The following is a 13,418-nucleotide window of genomic DNA, read 5'->3' as shown; positions in this document are numbered from 1 at the left end:
AGGCTACCCGAAACGTTTGACCCAAGTTAAACAATTTAAAGACAATGCTACTAAATACTAATTGAATGTATGTAAACTTCTGACCCCCGGGGAATGTGATGATTTATTTTAGCTTTTATTTATTTCATTCTCTCTACTATTATTCGGACATTACATATTCTTAAAATAAAGTGGTGATCTTAACTGACCTAAAATAGGGAATTTTTACTTGGATTAAATGTCAGGAATTGTGAAAAACTGAGTTTAAATGTATTTGGCTAAGGTGTATGTAAACTTTTGACTTCAACTTTAAGTAATCATTATTGATATGCATGTTCATTTCCCAGATATACAAGTTCTCACCTCATGTCAATATCATTTGTTTAATTTCTGATCCAGATAATGACTCATAAAAGCCATTGTATTGCATTGTAGGAACCCCTGCTGTCCCCTGCCTTTTTTTTACGTTCAGTGTACATTGTTAAAAGTAGTCATTGTGCATAGAGTTTGTTGAACTTTGAAATCAATGGTTATTGTTTGATATACATTTTAAGTGAGTGCCAATACTCTCCGCCTGCATGCATGTGTGTGTGTGTGCCAGTGTATGATAAGTGAAGCTAATCACTAGAATTTTCAGGATGTTAATTGGCCATTCCACAAGAGGAGTGAAATCAGTGACTGGGTCTTAATCCAGACAGCCAATCAGAGCTGCAGTCTCAGGAGACCTGCCGCATGATCAGTCGAAACATCCAAACAGCTGGCAGCACTTTTGGATGCTAATGCCAAGACAATGGCCCATTACAACACTTGAAACATACTTCTTTCCTTCCATCTTGTTTCTATCCTGTCTTCCTAGAAGGGATCGCAGAGGATCTGAGATGCACTACACATACTTATGATAATGTAGTCTAGAAACTAGGCAGGGTGCAAGCATATGCAAGGTTTGCTTTTAACATTTGACCATATGCAGTCTGATTATGTCAGATCACTGGTTTCCTCAAGGAAGGAAAGGACTAAGGTCTTTGAATGGGTCAAGGATGTCTACAGTCTGCAAAGACTGGAGATTGACCTGGCTACAAACCTTTTGAATGGGGATTTAGAGATCCCTACAAATCAATAAACCCACAAATTCAACACATTATGTGACGGTAGGCTACTCATGAGCAGCACATAGGCTATCATGGTTGCAATGCAATGAACCCTGTTATGCCCCGTTCAGGCTAACAGCCTACGCACTGCCAAAGATCACATTAACACATAACCTGCTATATCCTACCCCCCAAAAAAGGGACGATTTCAGTTATACATTAAAACATATTTAAAAAGGGGCACAACGGGCCACTAGTTGAAATGACATTTTAATGTATTAATTTGAATTAGCAAGCTTTTAGTAAGATCATTCATACCCCTCCCTCAAGGACACATTTGATTTTAATCAAGCCGATAGACCTCGACACACGTCTCAGCCTTTGGCATAGCATATCGAGCCCTAGCAGCCCAACAGTATCCTATTCGTTTGAAGATAGTGTTGCACTTACACGTAACTCTCGCCTTAACGCAACAAGTGCCATCTCTCCAACGTTGTTTTGAGAGACTACTGTAGCCTATAGCCTACGACTTTAGTGAGAACGAAACAACCTTTTGCATGGAAGATGACAATTCTGTCTCGGTTATTCGTCTGAAGAGGTCACCGGCTAGGTCACTGACTTCACCTTCAGTTCTACAACTCAATATTTCTGTCGCAGATAGACACATAACACAACAATAAATATCTGGACCGGGCGGCAGCGTTAACCGAACCAGTAACCGAAAGGTCGCTGGTTCGAATCCCGAGCGGACTAGGTGAAAACTCTGATGTGCCCTGAGCAAGGCACTTTACCTGTAAGTCGCTCTGGCTAAGAGCATCTGCTAAATGACTAAAACGTAAAATATCTATCATCTATGGAAGAAGCCTAAATGACTTCACAAGATCAGCGATACATATTTTCAATGCGCACCTTTACGCAGCCGTGAAAGCTAAGATGGGACTCTTACCCGGAATGGCCAGGTTGGTGAGAGGGATGCTGTGCATGCTCTCCGGTAAATTTGCCATCCAGTCGGCGAACCTGGGTTCGCTTTTCCCGTGAGAGGAAGCCATGCCACCGCGCACTATATTCCCACTCTCTGCCTGCGCGAGCGTTGAGTGCGATTTCTCTATGCAACGCTCGCTCCCCTTACTACTCACCCACACGCAACACACACACACACCAGCGTGCCTGAGAGCGAGTTCACGCCACGCCACACCCCCTGAATGGCGCGAACATGTGGATATCGAACACGTTTCATAGGATATGTCGATAAACAGTTGTTTTTGATAATTGTGATTTTAGGGTGATCTCATGGCGGCGAGTGATGTATTCCTGTGAAGTCATTGAATTGAGGGTGGGCCCAGCCATCGTCAGTTGACTTAATTCAATAATCAATTCTATGTCCCATTCTGGTTGAAACCGCGAATGACTCTCCTGCTCTCCACTACAAATACTGCATCCATGGCTTTGTGTTTGCCCGTCGGTGTATAGCGCCGCTGTCCACTCCTGTGGTGCTGAATTGATCAAATCTGCTTTCCCGACACCAGCGCTTTCTGGAGAAGAGCCTTGGGAATAAGACACGTTCACCGATTGATGTTATCTTCTTGCTTGTCTGGATTTGTAAAGTTTCACTTGAATAAATGCAGTTTTTGACTTGGGGATGAGCTCACCTGCGCGGAGTACCGGCACCTCAACATTTCTACTGTTTGAGCTATTTTACAATATTAGCTCAAACGTATTGTGGAGCTCATGCACCTAAATGTAAACAGGACCGGCACACAGAATGATACATATTTCAGTCCAAGTCAAGCACTGAATAAATTCATAACATTGGACATATTTTGACACCAGGCCAGAGTTTAAAAGAAACCTCACTCAAACGCATATGTTTTGTCTAAATAGGCTAAATTATACATCTACTTCGCCTTATATTTAGAAATGTGTACCCTTGATGCGCTACCGACTGTTTCACAACATATTCGCAACATTTTGATTTTTTTCCCGGTTGATGTTACATCTATATTCTTTTTGAACCCCAAGTGAAGAAGCACCTCTGGTTGCATTCTACAACTATGTTAAATCCCTCAGGTAACTGGACCGCGCGCTCTTCTCAAGTGGACAAATCGATTCAAGAATGTCATTGCATGCCAATCATCCAAATAGCGGCCTGGAACCTGCTGTGTTGACAAAGAAAGGAACGACTTAATTCCCTCTAGTTGCTCGGAGCTAAATTATGTCAAACGTGGCTAATGAAGGAGGAACTTTAGGGCAGAACATACAGTAGAGCGATATGATAGGATTGAGTCAGCCTTGCAGCTTCTCAGAGGAGAGAAGGAGCATTCATTCAGTTTGTTCAATGAATTGTTGACAATGATACAGAGCTCAACTCACCAAGAGATCGCCCTACGTGTTCAATACTCTCAACATGCTTCATTCCTCCCTTCACTGTCACACAGAAATTATGAAGAAATAGTTGAGGTGTCATAAATCTAAAAATTAATCAGGAAGTAGTGCTAAAGAATTTTGAGACTTATGTGCAACCCGCAAAAGATGGGATAGCGAAAAGCAATACAACAGAAAATGGACATCAAGGTAACATACCTAGTTTAATATTATATAGAAATACAGGGCAGGGAAACGTGTGGGTAGAAAACGTAAGGCCTCACATTGTAGTGGCTAAAATACCTGAAACCATGTAGCCTGTATTATTAAGTGTTTGTTTCCATGAGGCATACCATTCAACTGAAGTACCAAACTAGGATGAAGTGGAGAGGCTCAAACGCAAATAAAAATCTAGATAATATCAGTTTTGATGTCAGACCAGAGCTGTGCTTCCTCCCTTCTCCAATTCATTCCCATTTCACTGCATCAGTGAACACAGTATGTCTGAAACTAGTTGGAGCTATTACTTACAGGGTATACCTATCTACCGGAGTACCTGGCTGATGCGCGTCTAAGGAGGGGAGTGAACAAGTGCAGAAGGGAGGGGACAACTGACTGGAATGAAATGCAGTCCATCATTGTTTGTGTTATACGTTTTGGAGAGAATAGCCTCTGTGTTGATGTAGCATAAAATATATAATTAAAACATGACGTTATTACTAAATATATATTACACAGTTCCTCTTCAGTTATGTCAGGGACAACAATTATTTTCAATTCAATTCATAGAATATCTTCAACATCATCACACTATTGGTTTCTTAACAACCACAACCAAACTAGGCATTGCTTATTTATGCATCTCACATGTTGCTGTACATCAATGGATGTTACAGTAATGTTTCAGTGACGTTATGATTTAGTAGATGGAAGCGGTGTTCAGTAACATTAGGAGGAACTTTGTTCATTAGTTCATAGTTTGTGTTCCTTCCTTCGCACATATGGAGAGATTAACACAGCCTTCAAGCCATAGCCTCGGACACTTCCCCCAGCTTCTAGACCTGCTGCATGGACCTCAAGTTTGGAGACACCTGTTGGACATCAGAGAGGGTGAGAGCGAGAGTGAGTGAGAGACAGAGTTTTGAAAGGAGAGAAACCATCTGTTACTATTGATAGTATTTCACTGAGCAGGATCAATAATTTAGTCTGCTACCTTTCATAAACACTCTTGGTTTTGTGGTTACGAAGACAATTCAAGTTAAATATGGATTTACTGAGGGTATCATGTAATTCCATTCCTGTTTCAAGTTTATTTTGCAACTAGTAAATATGCAACTTTCCTATGTGGAAAGTTGGCTGGCTAAAGCATTGTTCTTGCTTTGGACAACACAATCCTGGAGTGGCCAGACCGGCTGTCCCTGTATGACTCACCTCAAAGTGTGCTCCTGTGCATGACTTAATGTCCTCTGGGGTCAGCCCCTCCCACACCTCAATCAGAGTCAGACCTTTAGTCTTGTCCACATCAAACACAGCCTGAGAGAGACAGAGAGACAGAGAGACAGAGAGAGAGAGAGAGAGAGAGAGAGAGAGAGAGAGACAGAGAGAGAGAGAGAGAGAGAGAGAGAGAGAGAGAGAGAGAGAGAGATAGAGAGAGAGAGAGAGAGAGAGAGAGAGAGAGAGACACACACAGAGAGACAGATCAAGAGAAAGAGAGAGAGACAAAGAGAGACAGAGAGAGAGAGAGACAGACAGAGAGAGAGACACACACAGAGAGACAGATCGAGAGAAAGAGTGAGAGACAAAGAAAGAGAGAGAGACAGAGAGAGAGAGAGACAGGCAGAGAGAGAGACACAAAGAGAGAGACAGACAGAGAGAGAGACACAAAGAGAGAGAGAGAGACAGAGACAGAGACACAAAGAGAGAGAGAGAGACAGAGACAGAGACAGAGAGAGAGACAGAGACAGACAGAGAGAGAGAGAGATAGACAGAGAGAGATGCATTTATTCAATAAGACCACATCTAAAATGCTGGGTATCGGGATAGAGGGTTGGACCGCTGCCTGTTGAGTTCTCTGACAGAGATCCACTTTACTTCAAACAAAACTCAAGGTCTGGCAATGCACTCTGCAGGGTCCTGCATTTCAGCTCAATAGGTCAATGTCTACAGACAAGAGAAAAGTGCTTATTTGTTCAAATCATCAGAAAATGAAGATTGAAATGAAATGTCACTATTCTCATTGCCAAAAAAACATCCCAAGAAAGATCTAGCTGGATGAGAGAATAGGAAAAGACCACAGCTAACACCTGAATCCACAGGAGTTCCACTGTCTGACATTACTCTGTGTTAACAAGGCCAGACTAGTCTGACCCGAGTCTCACCACCCTAGCCATTTTAGACTCCCAATGACACTGGCTGCGTCTCAGACCACACCATGTTGGTAATAGCACTACTTTAGACCAACATTCATTTGGGATACTGCCTGCTGTTGTAAGATATGGGCTTTGTCTCAATACTCTAAAAGAGCTTGCTATCCTCTTCTCCTAGCATGATACTGTATTGCTGGACCTGTAATGGAGAAAAATAACACAAGGGAAGGAAGCAATTAAAATAGATGGAGCCATAACCCAGCTACAGTGAGCACAGGCAGAGTCAGGAGATGGATATGAGATCTGTATGGTAGAGGCTATGGTGTAGTCAGAAGGACAGGGGCGGGGGGGGGGGGGGGGGGGGAGGAGGAGAGAGAGAGGGAGGGGAGAGAAGGGGAGGGAAGAGAGAGGGAGGAATATATATATACTGCAAAAAAAAATAAAGGGAACACTAAAATAACACATCCTAGATCTGAATGAATGAAATAATCTTACTAAATACTTTTTTTCTTTACATAGTTGAATGTGCTGACAACAAAATCACACAAAAATAATCAATGGAAATCCAATTTATCAACCCATGGAGGTCTGGATTTGGAGTCACACTCAAAATTAAAGTGGAAAACCACACTACAGGCTGATCCAACTTTGATGTAATGTCCTGAAAACAAGTCAAAATGAGGCTCAGTAGTGTGTGTGGCCTCCACGTGCCTGTATGACCTCCCTACAACGCCTGGGCATGCTCCTGATGAGGTGGCGGATGGTCTCCTGAGGGATCTCCTCCCAGACCTGGACTAAAGCATCCGCCAACTCCTGGACAGTCTGTGGTGCAACGTGGCGTTGGTGGATGGAGCAAGACATGATGTCTCAGATGTGCTCAATTGGATTCAGGTCTGGGGAACGGGCGGGCCAGTCCATAGCATCAATGCCTTCCTCTTGCAGGAACTGCTGACACACTCCAGCCACATGAGGTCTAGCATTGTCTTGCATTAGGAGGAACCCAGGGCCAACCGCACCAGCATATGGTCTCACAAGGGTTCTGAGGATCTCATCTCGGTACCTAATGGCAGTCAGGCTACCTCTGGCGAGCACATGGAGGGCTGTGCGGCCCCCCAAAGAAATGTCGCCCCACACCATGACTGACCCACCACCAAACCGGTCATGCTGGAGGATGTTGCAGGCAGCAGAATGTTCTCCACGGCATCTCCAGACTCTGTCAAGTCTGTCACATGTGTTCAGTGTGAACCTGCTTTCATCTGTGAAGAGCACAGGGCGCCATTGGCGAATTTGCCAATCTTGGTGTTCTCTGGCAAATGCCAAACGTACTGCACGGTGTTGGGCTATAAGCACAACCCCCACCTGTGGACGTCGGGCCCTCATACCACCCTCATGGAGTCTGTTTCTGACCGTTTGAGCAGACACATGCACATTTGTGGCCTGCTGGAGGTCATTTTGCAGGGCTCTGGCAGTGCTCCTCCTGCTCCACCTTGCACAAAGGCGGAGGTAGCAGTCCTGCTGCTGGGTTGTTGCCCTCCTACGGCCTCCTCCACGTCTCCTGATGTACTGGCCTGTCTCCTGGTAGCGCTTCCATGCTCTGGACACTACGCTGACAGACACAGCAAACCTTCTTGCCACAGCTCGCATTGATGTGCCATCCTGGATGAGCTGCACTACCTGAGCCACTTGTGTGGGTTGTAGACTCCGTCTCATGCTACCACTAGAGTGAAAGCACCGCCAGCATTCAAAAGTGACCAAAACATCAGCCAGGAAGCATAAGAACTGAGAAGTGGTCTGTGGTCACCACCTGCCGAACCACTCCTTTATTGTGGGTGTCTTGCTAATTGCCTATAATTTCCACCTGTTGTCTATTCCATTTGCACAACAGCATGTGAAATTTATTGTCAATCAGTGTTGCTTCCTAAGTGGACAGTTTGATTTCACAGAAGTGTGATTGACTTGGAGTTACATTGTGTTGTTTAAGTGTTCCCTTTATTTTTTTGAGCATAGATATAGAGAGAGAGAGAGAGAGAGAGAGAGAGAGAGAGAGAGAGAGAGAGAGAGAGAGAGAGAGAGAGAGAGAGAGAGAGAGAGAGAGAGAGAGAGAGGAGGGGGTAGAGAGTGAGAAGAGAGAGAGGAAGAGATGGAGAGCGATATAGATAGAGAGCTACAGTATCACTCTCAGGAAAGCTGTCAAAACCTACAGCTAACTGTTAGGATGGAGTGATAGGGAGAAGGATAAAAGAGTGAGGGAGAGCAGAAGGGAACGGAAGGAGAAAACATGAAAAGAACATTACAAAGTCAGAGTAAGAGGGGAGGGCAAAGGGAGGGAGAGACTTGTCTAGGACTTTCTGTGATGTTAGTGACTGGACCACAGCTTAAAGCCATCATCACACTAACATCGATTAGTGTCTGAGCCGAGGCCAGTCCTGTTATTCACTAGGGCTGTCTTGTGGAATTAGCTGGTCTTCTGTGGTTTATTAATAGAAGGCAACATAAGAGGGGAATAACCAGAGGACAACTCTGAGAATAGACTGCCAACTGTTGCTAGTATAGTGGTTACTGCCAATACCACAGGTAGCAGTTTACTGCTGCAGTTATATAGAACCAGTGGAATGTCTGTTTCCATTGTGAATAAATAGGTCATTATTTTGGGCTGTTTTCCTTTCCAGAGGGGAATGCTGTTTTAAAATGTACAGTTTACCAAACCAACCACATTCCACCTGGTTACTCTGGGGACCGCTGCTGCCATGGTGACTCACCACATTCCACATGGTTACTGTGGGGACCGCTGCTGCCATGGTGGCTAACCACATTCCACAGGGTTACTCTGGGGACGGCTGCTGCCATGGTGGCTAACCACATTCCACAGGGTTACTCTGGGGACGGCTGCTGCCATGGTGGCTAACCACATTCCACATGGTTACTGTGGGGACCGCCGCTGCCATGGTGGCTAACCACATTCCACATGGTTACTGTGGGGACCGCCGCTGCCATGGTGGCTAACCACATTCCACATGGTTACTGTGGGGACCGCTGCTGCTATGGTGGCTAACCACATTCCACATGGTTACTGTGGGGACCGCCGCTGCCATGGTGGCTAACCACATTCCACATGGTTACTGTGGGGACCGCTGCTGCCATGGTGGCTAACCACATTCCACATGGTTACTGTGGGGACCGCCGCTGCCATGGTGGCTAACCACATTCCACATGGTTACTGTGGGGACCGCTGCTGCCATGGTGGCTAACCACATTCCACATGGTTACTGTGGGGACCGCCGCTGCCATGGTGGCTAACCACATTCCACATGGTTACTGTGGGGACCGCCGCTGCCATGGCGGCCCTCCAAGTGTGCGCTGGGGGCCATAGCGATAAGATACACAGGAAATGTACCTTCACACACACATCTGCATGCCACACACACAACTATTTCACTATTGCAAAAAGGGCCCCAGACGTGTTAAGAAAACTTCTGAGGGTAGAAGTAAAAAAGGGTTGAGACGAGATGCACACTAGGGCTGCAGGTCCCTACCACCACCAGTCTCAACCCATATCAGCAGCAGCATCATCATATGAAACAATATACTTAAATTCATCTCTCTGTTATCAGAGGGATGAATGTGTGTTGTTTATGTTCAAGGGCAAACAGGTGTATGTGTGTGTGTATGCGTGTGTGTGAATTGTGGAGGGCAGGGGAAATTGTTTTTGGCAGGTTTTACGCTCCCCGTTTCCTCACTCATTTTGAAAACACAGGCAAGATTTTAATTATTTTGAGGACAACGTGTAACCAGGAGGGCCATCACTGCCACTCTCATCCAACAGGCTTAAGCTCTAGGGAAACACAATACCAGACTAGACAGCCTGACCCTATTGCGTTTAAGCTAGTGTAGTGGAAGGATTTAAAATGGTTAGGAGATATAGGGCTATATTCAACAAACCTAACACAATGGTAAATCTAAGGGCTGTATTTTAACAAACCTAACACAATGGTAAATCTAAGGGCTATATTTTAACAAACCTAACACAATGGTAAATATAAGGGCTTTATTTTAACAAACCTAACACAGTGGTAAATCTAAGGGCTGTATTTTAACAAACCTAACACAATGGTAAATCTAAGGGCTTTATTTTAACAAACCTAACACAATGGTAAATCTAAGGGCTGTATTTTAACAACCCTAACACAATGGTAAATCTAAGGGCTATATTTTAACAAACCTAACACAATGGTAAATATAAGGGCTTTATTTTAACAAACCTAACACAGTGGTAAATCTAAGGGCTGTATTTTAACAAACCTAACACAATGGTAAATCTAAGGGCTTTATTTTAACAAACCTAACACAATGGTAAATCTAAGGGCTGTATTTTAACAACCCTAACACAATGGTAAATCTAAGGGCTGTATTTTAACAAACCTAACACAATGGTAAATCTAAGCGCTGTATTTCAACAAACCTAACACAATGGTAAATCTAAGGGCTGTATTTTAACAAACCTAACACAATGGTAAATCTAAGGGCTGTATTTTAACAAACCTAACACAATGGTAAATCTAAGCGCAGGCGGTAGAGCTATAGGTTCAGGGGTGTGTCTGAAATATTTTAGCTATTTTCACTAATCACAATTATCGGCAAACTTGCTGGCGTTGCCGCGAAAGAGGTTGGGTTTTGATGAATAAAAAAGTTGTGGGTGTGTCGAGGCTCGGCCAATCAGAACGTGCTCCATGACGAAACATGTTCAAATTGTGTATTTACGGAATTAACTCCAATTCCAATGTTAGTCCATTAAAGTTTGTTAACTGGCTTACGGAAACGAAATAACAAAATGTTGACCTATCTTTGCTAAATACGTTAACTTGAACCCATCTGCAGTCCACATTGTTCTAAGCAATTGAATGTCTTCAATAGCATTCACACTGATATCGGGGCTAGGCCTACTGGGGCTAGGCCTAATTACATTATGGCTGAGCATGGACATGCCAAACATTGTCAGTAAGCAAGTTTAAATTAATTATTGATAAGGCCTAAAAAAAGAACGAATACATCTTTATTTAAAAAAACAATTAATTTACATTTTCGATCTTATCTCATCGCTGCAACTCCCCAATGGGCTCGGGAGAGGCGAAGGTACAGTCATGCATCCTCCAAAACATGACCCGCCAAACCCCGGTTCTTAACACCCGCCCGCTTAACCCGGACACCAGCCGCACCAATGTGTCGGCGGAAACACCGTTCAACTGACGACCGGGGTCATCACGCAGGCACCCGGCCCGCCACAAGGAGTCACTAGAGCGCGATGAGCCAAGTAAAGTCTCCCCCGGCCAAACCCTCCCCCAACCCGGACAACGCTGGGCCAATTGTGCACCGCCCCATGGGACTCCCAATCACGGCCAGTTGTGACACAGCCTGGGATCGAACCCGGGTCTGTAGTGATGCCTCTAGCACTGGCCTTAGGCCGCTGCGCCACTCGGGAGGCCCTGAGAACTAATAATTGTAATCAAATTCTAACAACTTATTTTAAATAGGCTATGCCACTCTTCCAGGCAACATAACTGGAAAAATATCCAATATAAAGAGAAAGGGAGAATGTCCACTCACCGTTATACAGCTCCAAAATATGATGTTTTATATACATATTGGAACCATTTTACAGATCAGATCACATTCACACACCTCATGGAAGTTGTATTGCAAGCGCACCACGGACATTGTTACCATAATACCAGAAAGGTGAATCATTCTAATACGTTTGGTTGTAATTAAATTATACAAAAAAAAAGCTTTTATTTTAACAACAATAAATAAATGTAATGATATCATAAAATCGGCAGGATAAAAAAGAAACAAATTGATGTTGAACCAGCCTTTGTTATAGTAGGCCTAAGGGAGTGCTTGGGTTTTGAACATATGAAACGGAAAACAAGCAATTTTTACAGGTTACAGATGAATTCTAAATACAAGGTTCACCGTATTCACAGAGGTTCTCATATCTCATTTCATGATGGGCTTGGAGGGGGTTTTACAGGACTTGCATGGCTAAAATAATGTGTCAGCTTACTGTTTTACTCCTCTCAAATGTTGTATTTTAATAAAGCTTTGGGGATTAAGATTGATTTCCAAGCAGTCTCAGGAACCAAACCCTTAATCGACAGTCTTGACTACTTTGCAATTGCATTGAGCAGACAAAAAAAAAATCCTTAATTGAGCAGAGGGGAGGATATGCTTGGTTTTTAATCAAATAAAACGAAATGGGAAAGAACATGAGTTTTTTATGTTTCTAAATAGGAAGTATACAGGCACCAAAAGCACATTATGCTACTCTTGTTCCACGTTCACATGGGCAGTGCGCATCACAGCTGGATAGGCTGCATTTCCGCTGTAAAAATTATAGAAATTAATTATTTGAATCAAGTTAAGGACACGCTTAAAATATTTCCACCCCGCCCATCTGAGCGCAAGCGAGCTTATATAAGAGAGGTAAACCTGGCGTTAGGGCTGGAAAATGCCAGTGCACCAGTTTTTAAATGACAAAATTGCAAACTAGCGCGCGTTTAACACTAGCGCCGCCTTAGCACCAGCTGAAAATAGAACCTGTACTGTTAATGCAAGCAGCACTGATGGTGGCCAAACACTATGTATGCGCAGTCCAAGCAGTCTCTCTGCTGGTCTCCACTGCTGAGCTGTCTCCATATCATCCATCTGTCCTGTCCCTGCCCCTTCAACACAAACACACACACCTAATTTATAGTAATGTGAATTCATACGAAGGCAATAATATAATAGACAGCTGTTGGGGAGAGGAGTGGGTAACGGGGGAGCTATTATACTGTAGGTGCAGAGACCGAGAGCACAGTCAAGGCTTTCTTGAAAAGCTCGTCAGCTCTATATGTCTGTTGTCACCTGCTCTGAAGCACTAGGCGGAGAGTGCTGCTCCAGGGGTGGGCAGCGGGCACAGTACCATCCAGCCCCCCACCTCATCCGATAAATGTCTAGTTAACACACATTGGCAGGCTGCTGGGGGAGGAAGGAGACGGGGGAGGTAAAAAATAGAGAAAAGTAACCAGAGAAGAGGCCAGGTAGAGAAGAGAGTGGTGGGGGATGAGAGGAGAAAGAGAGAGAAAATAGAGAAAGAAGAGGAAGAGGTAATAAGAGAAGGGAGGGGAGGATGAGGATAGAGGGAAGAGAGCAGAAAAGAAGGATGAAGAAGGAGAGGGAGGAGGGGCTTACGGTGGTGGATAGGAGACCCATTAACCTTTATAAATGTTGACAGAAATCATCTAGCTGGGAATCATGTTGTGCATTCGCTCTAAAATGCACCCGAGCAGAAAGGAGTGGATAGAAGAAACCCTGACTGGTCATAATTCTATAGCCACCTATAGCGAGACTAAAAGAGCGAGAGCGAGAGCGAGAGACGAACAGACATTCAGAAAGAAGAAAGGAAGAGAGTGAGAAAAGGAACATGCAGAGTCTGGCGAAATCGGACACGGAGAGAAACACGACTACAGGACCCACACAAAGCTCCCACATTGATCTGCCTCTCTACCCCCTGCAATACTGAACACACAAAGCTCCCACATTGATCTGCCTCTCTACCCCCTGCAATACTGAACACACAAAGCTC

General features: G+C 44.2%; 2 protein-coding genes across 2 annotated transcripts in view; both read right to left on the bottom strand.

Annotated features, from left to right (window-relative positions):
• The window catches only part of LOC106580623 (PI-PLC X domain-containing protein 3), a 79,624-nt gene extending 76,235 nt beyond the window's left edge, over positions 1 to 3,389 (bottom strand). The window contains exon 1 of the mRNA XM_014161873.3: positions 2,014 to 3,389. Coding sequence (XP_014017348.1) covers positions 2,014 to 2,116 — 103 coding nt within the window. The 5' untranslated portion in view covers positions 2,117 to 3,389. The remainder of the gene's footprint in view (positions 1 to 2,013) is intronic.
• Positions 3,390 to 3,633: 244 nt separating this feature from the next.
• LOC106580620 (succinyl-CoA:3-ketoacid coenzyme A transferase 1, mitochondrial) overlaps positions 3,634 to 13,418 on the bottom strand; it is a 184,758-nt gene continuing 174,973 nt past the window's right edge. The window contains exons 16-17 of the mRNA XM_014161871.3: positions 4,860 to 4,961; positions 3,634 to 4,519 (exon numbers count right to left, since the gene is read on the bottom strand). Coding sequence (XP_014017346.1) covers positions 4,484 to 4,519; positions 4,860 to 4,961 — 138 coding nt within the window. The 3' untranslated portion in view covers positions 3,634 to 4,483. The remainder of the gene's footprint in view (positions 4,520 to 4,859; positions 4,962 to 13,418) is intronic.

Source organism: Salmo salar, chromosome 20 (assembly GCF_965601325.2).
Source record: "Salmo salar chromosome 20, fSalSal1, whole genome shotgun sequence".
Classification (NCBI taxonomy): domain Eukaryota; kingdom Metazoa; phylum Chordata; class Actinopteri; order Salmoniformes; family Salmonidae; genus Salmo; species Salmo salar.
This window is presented reverse-complemented; position numbering and strand designations above follow the sequence as displayed.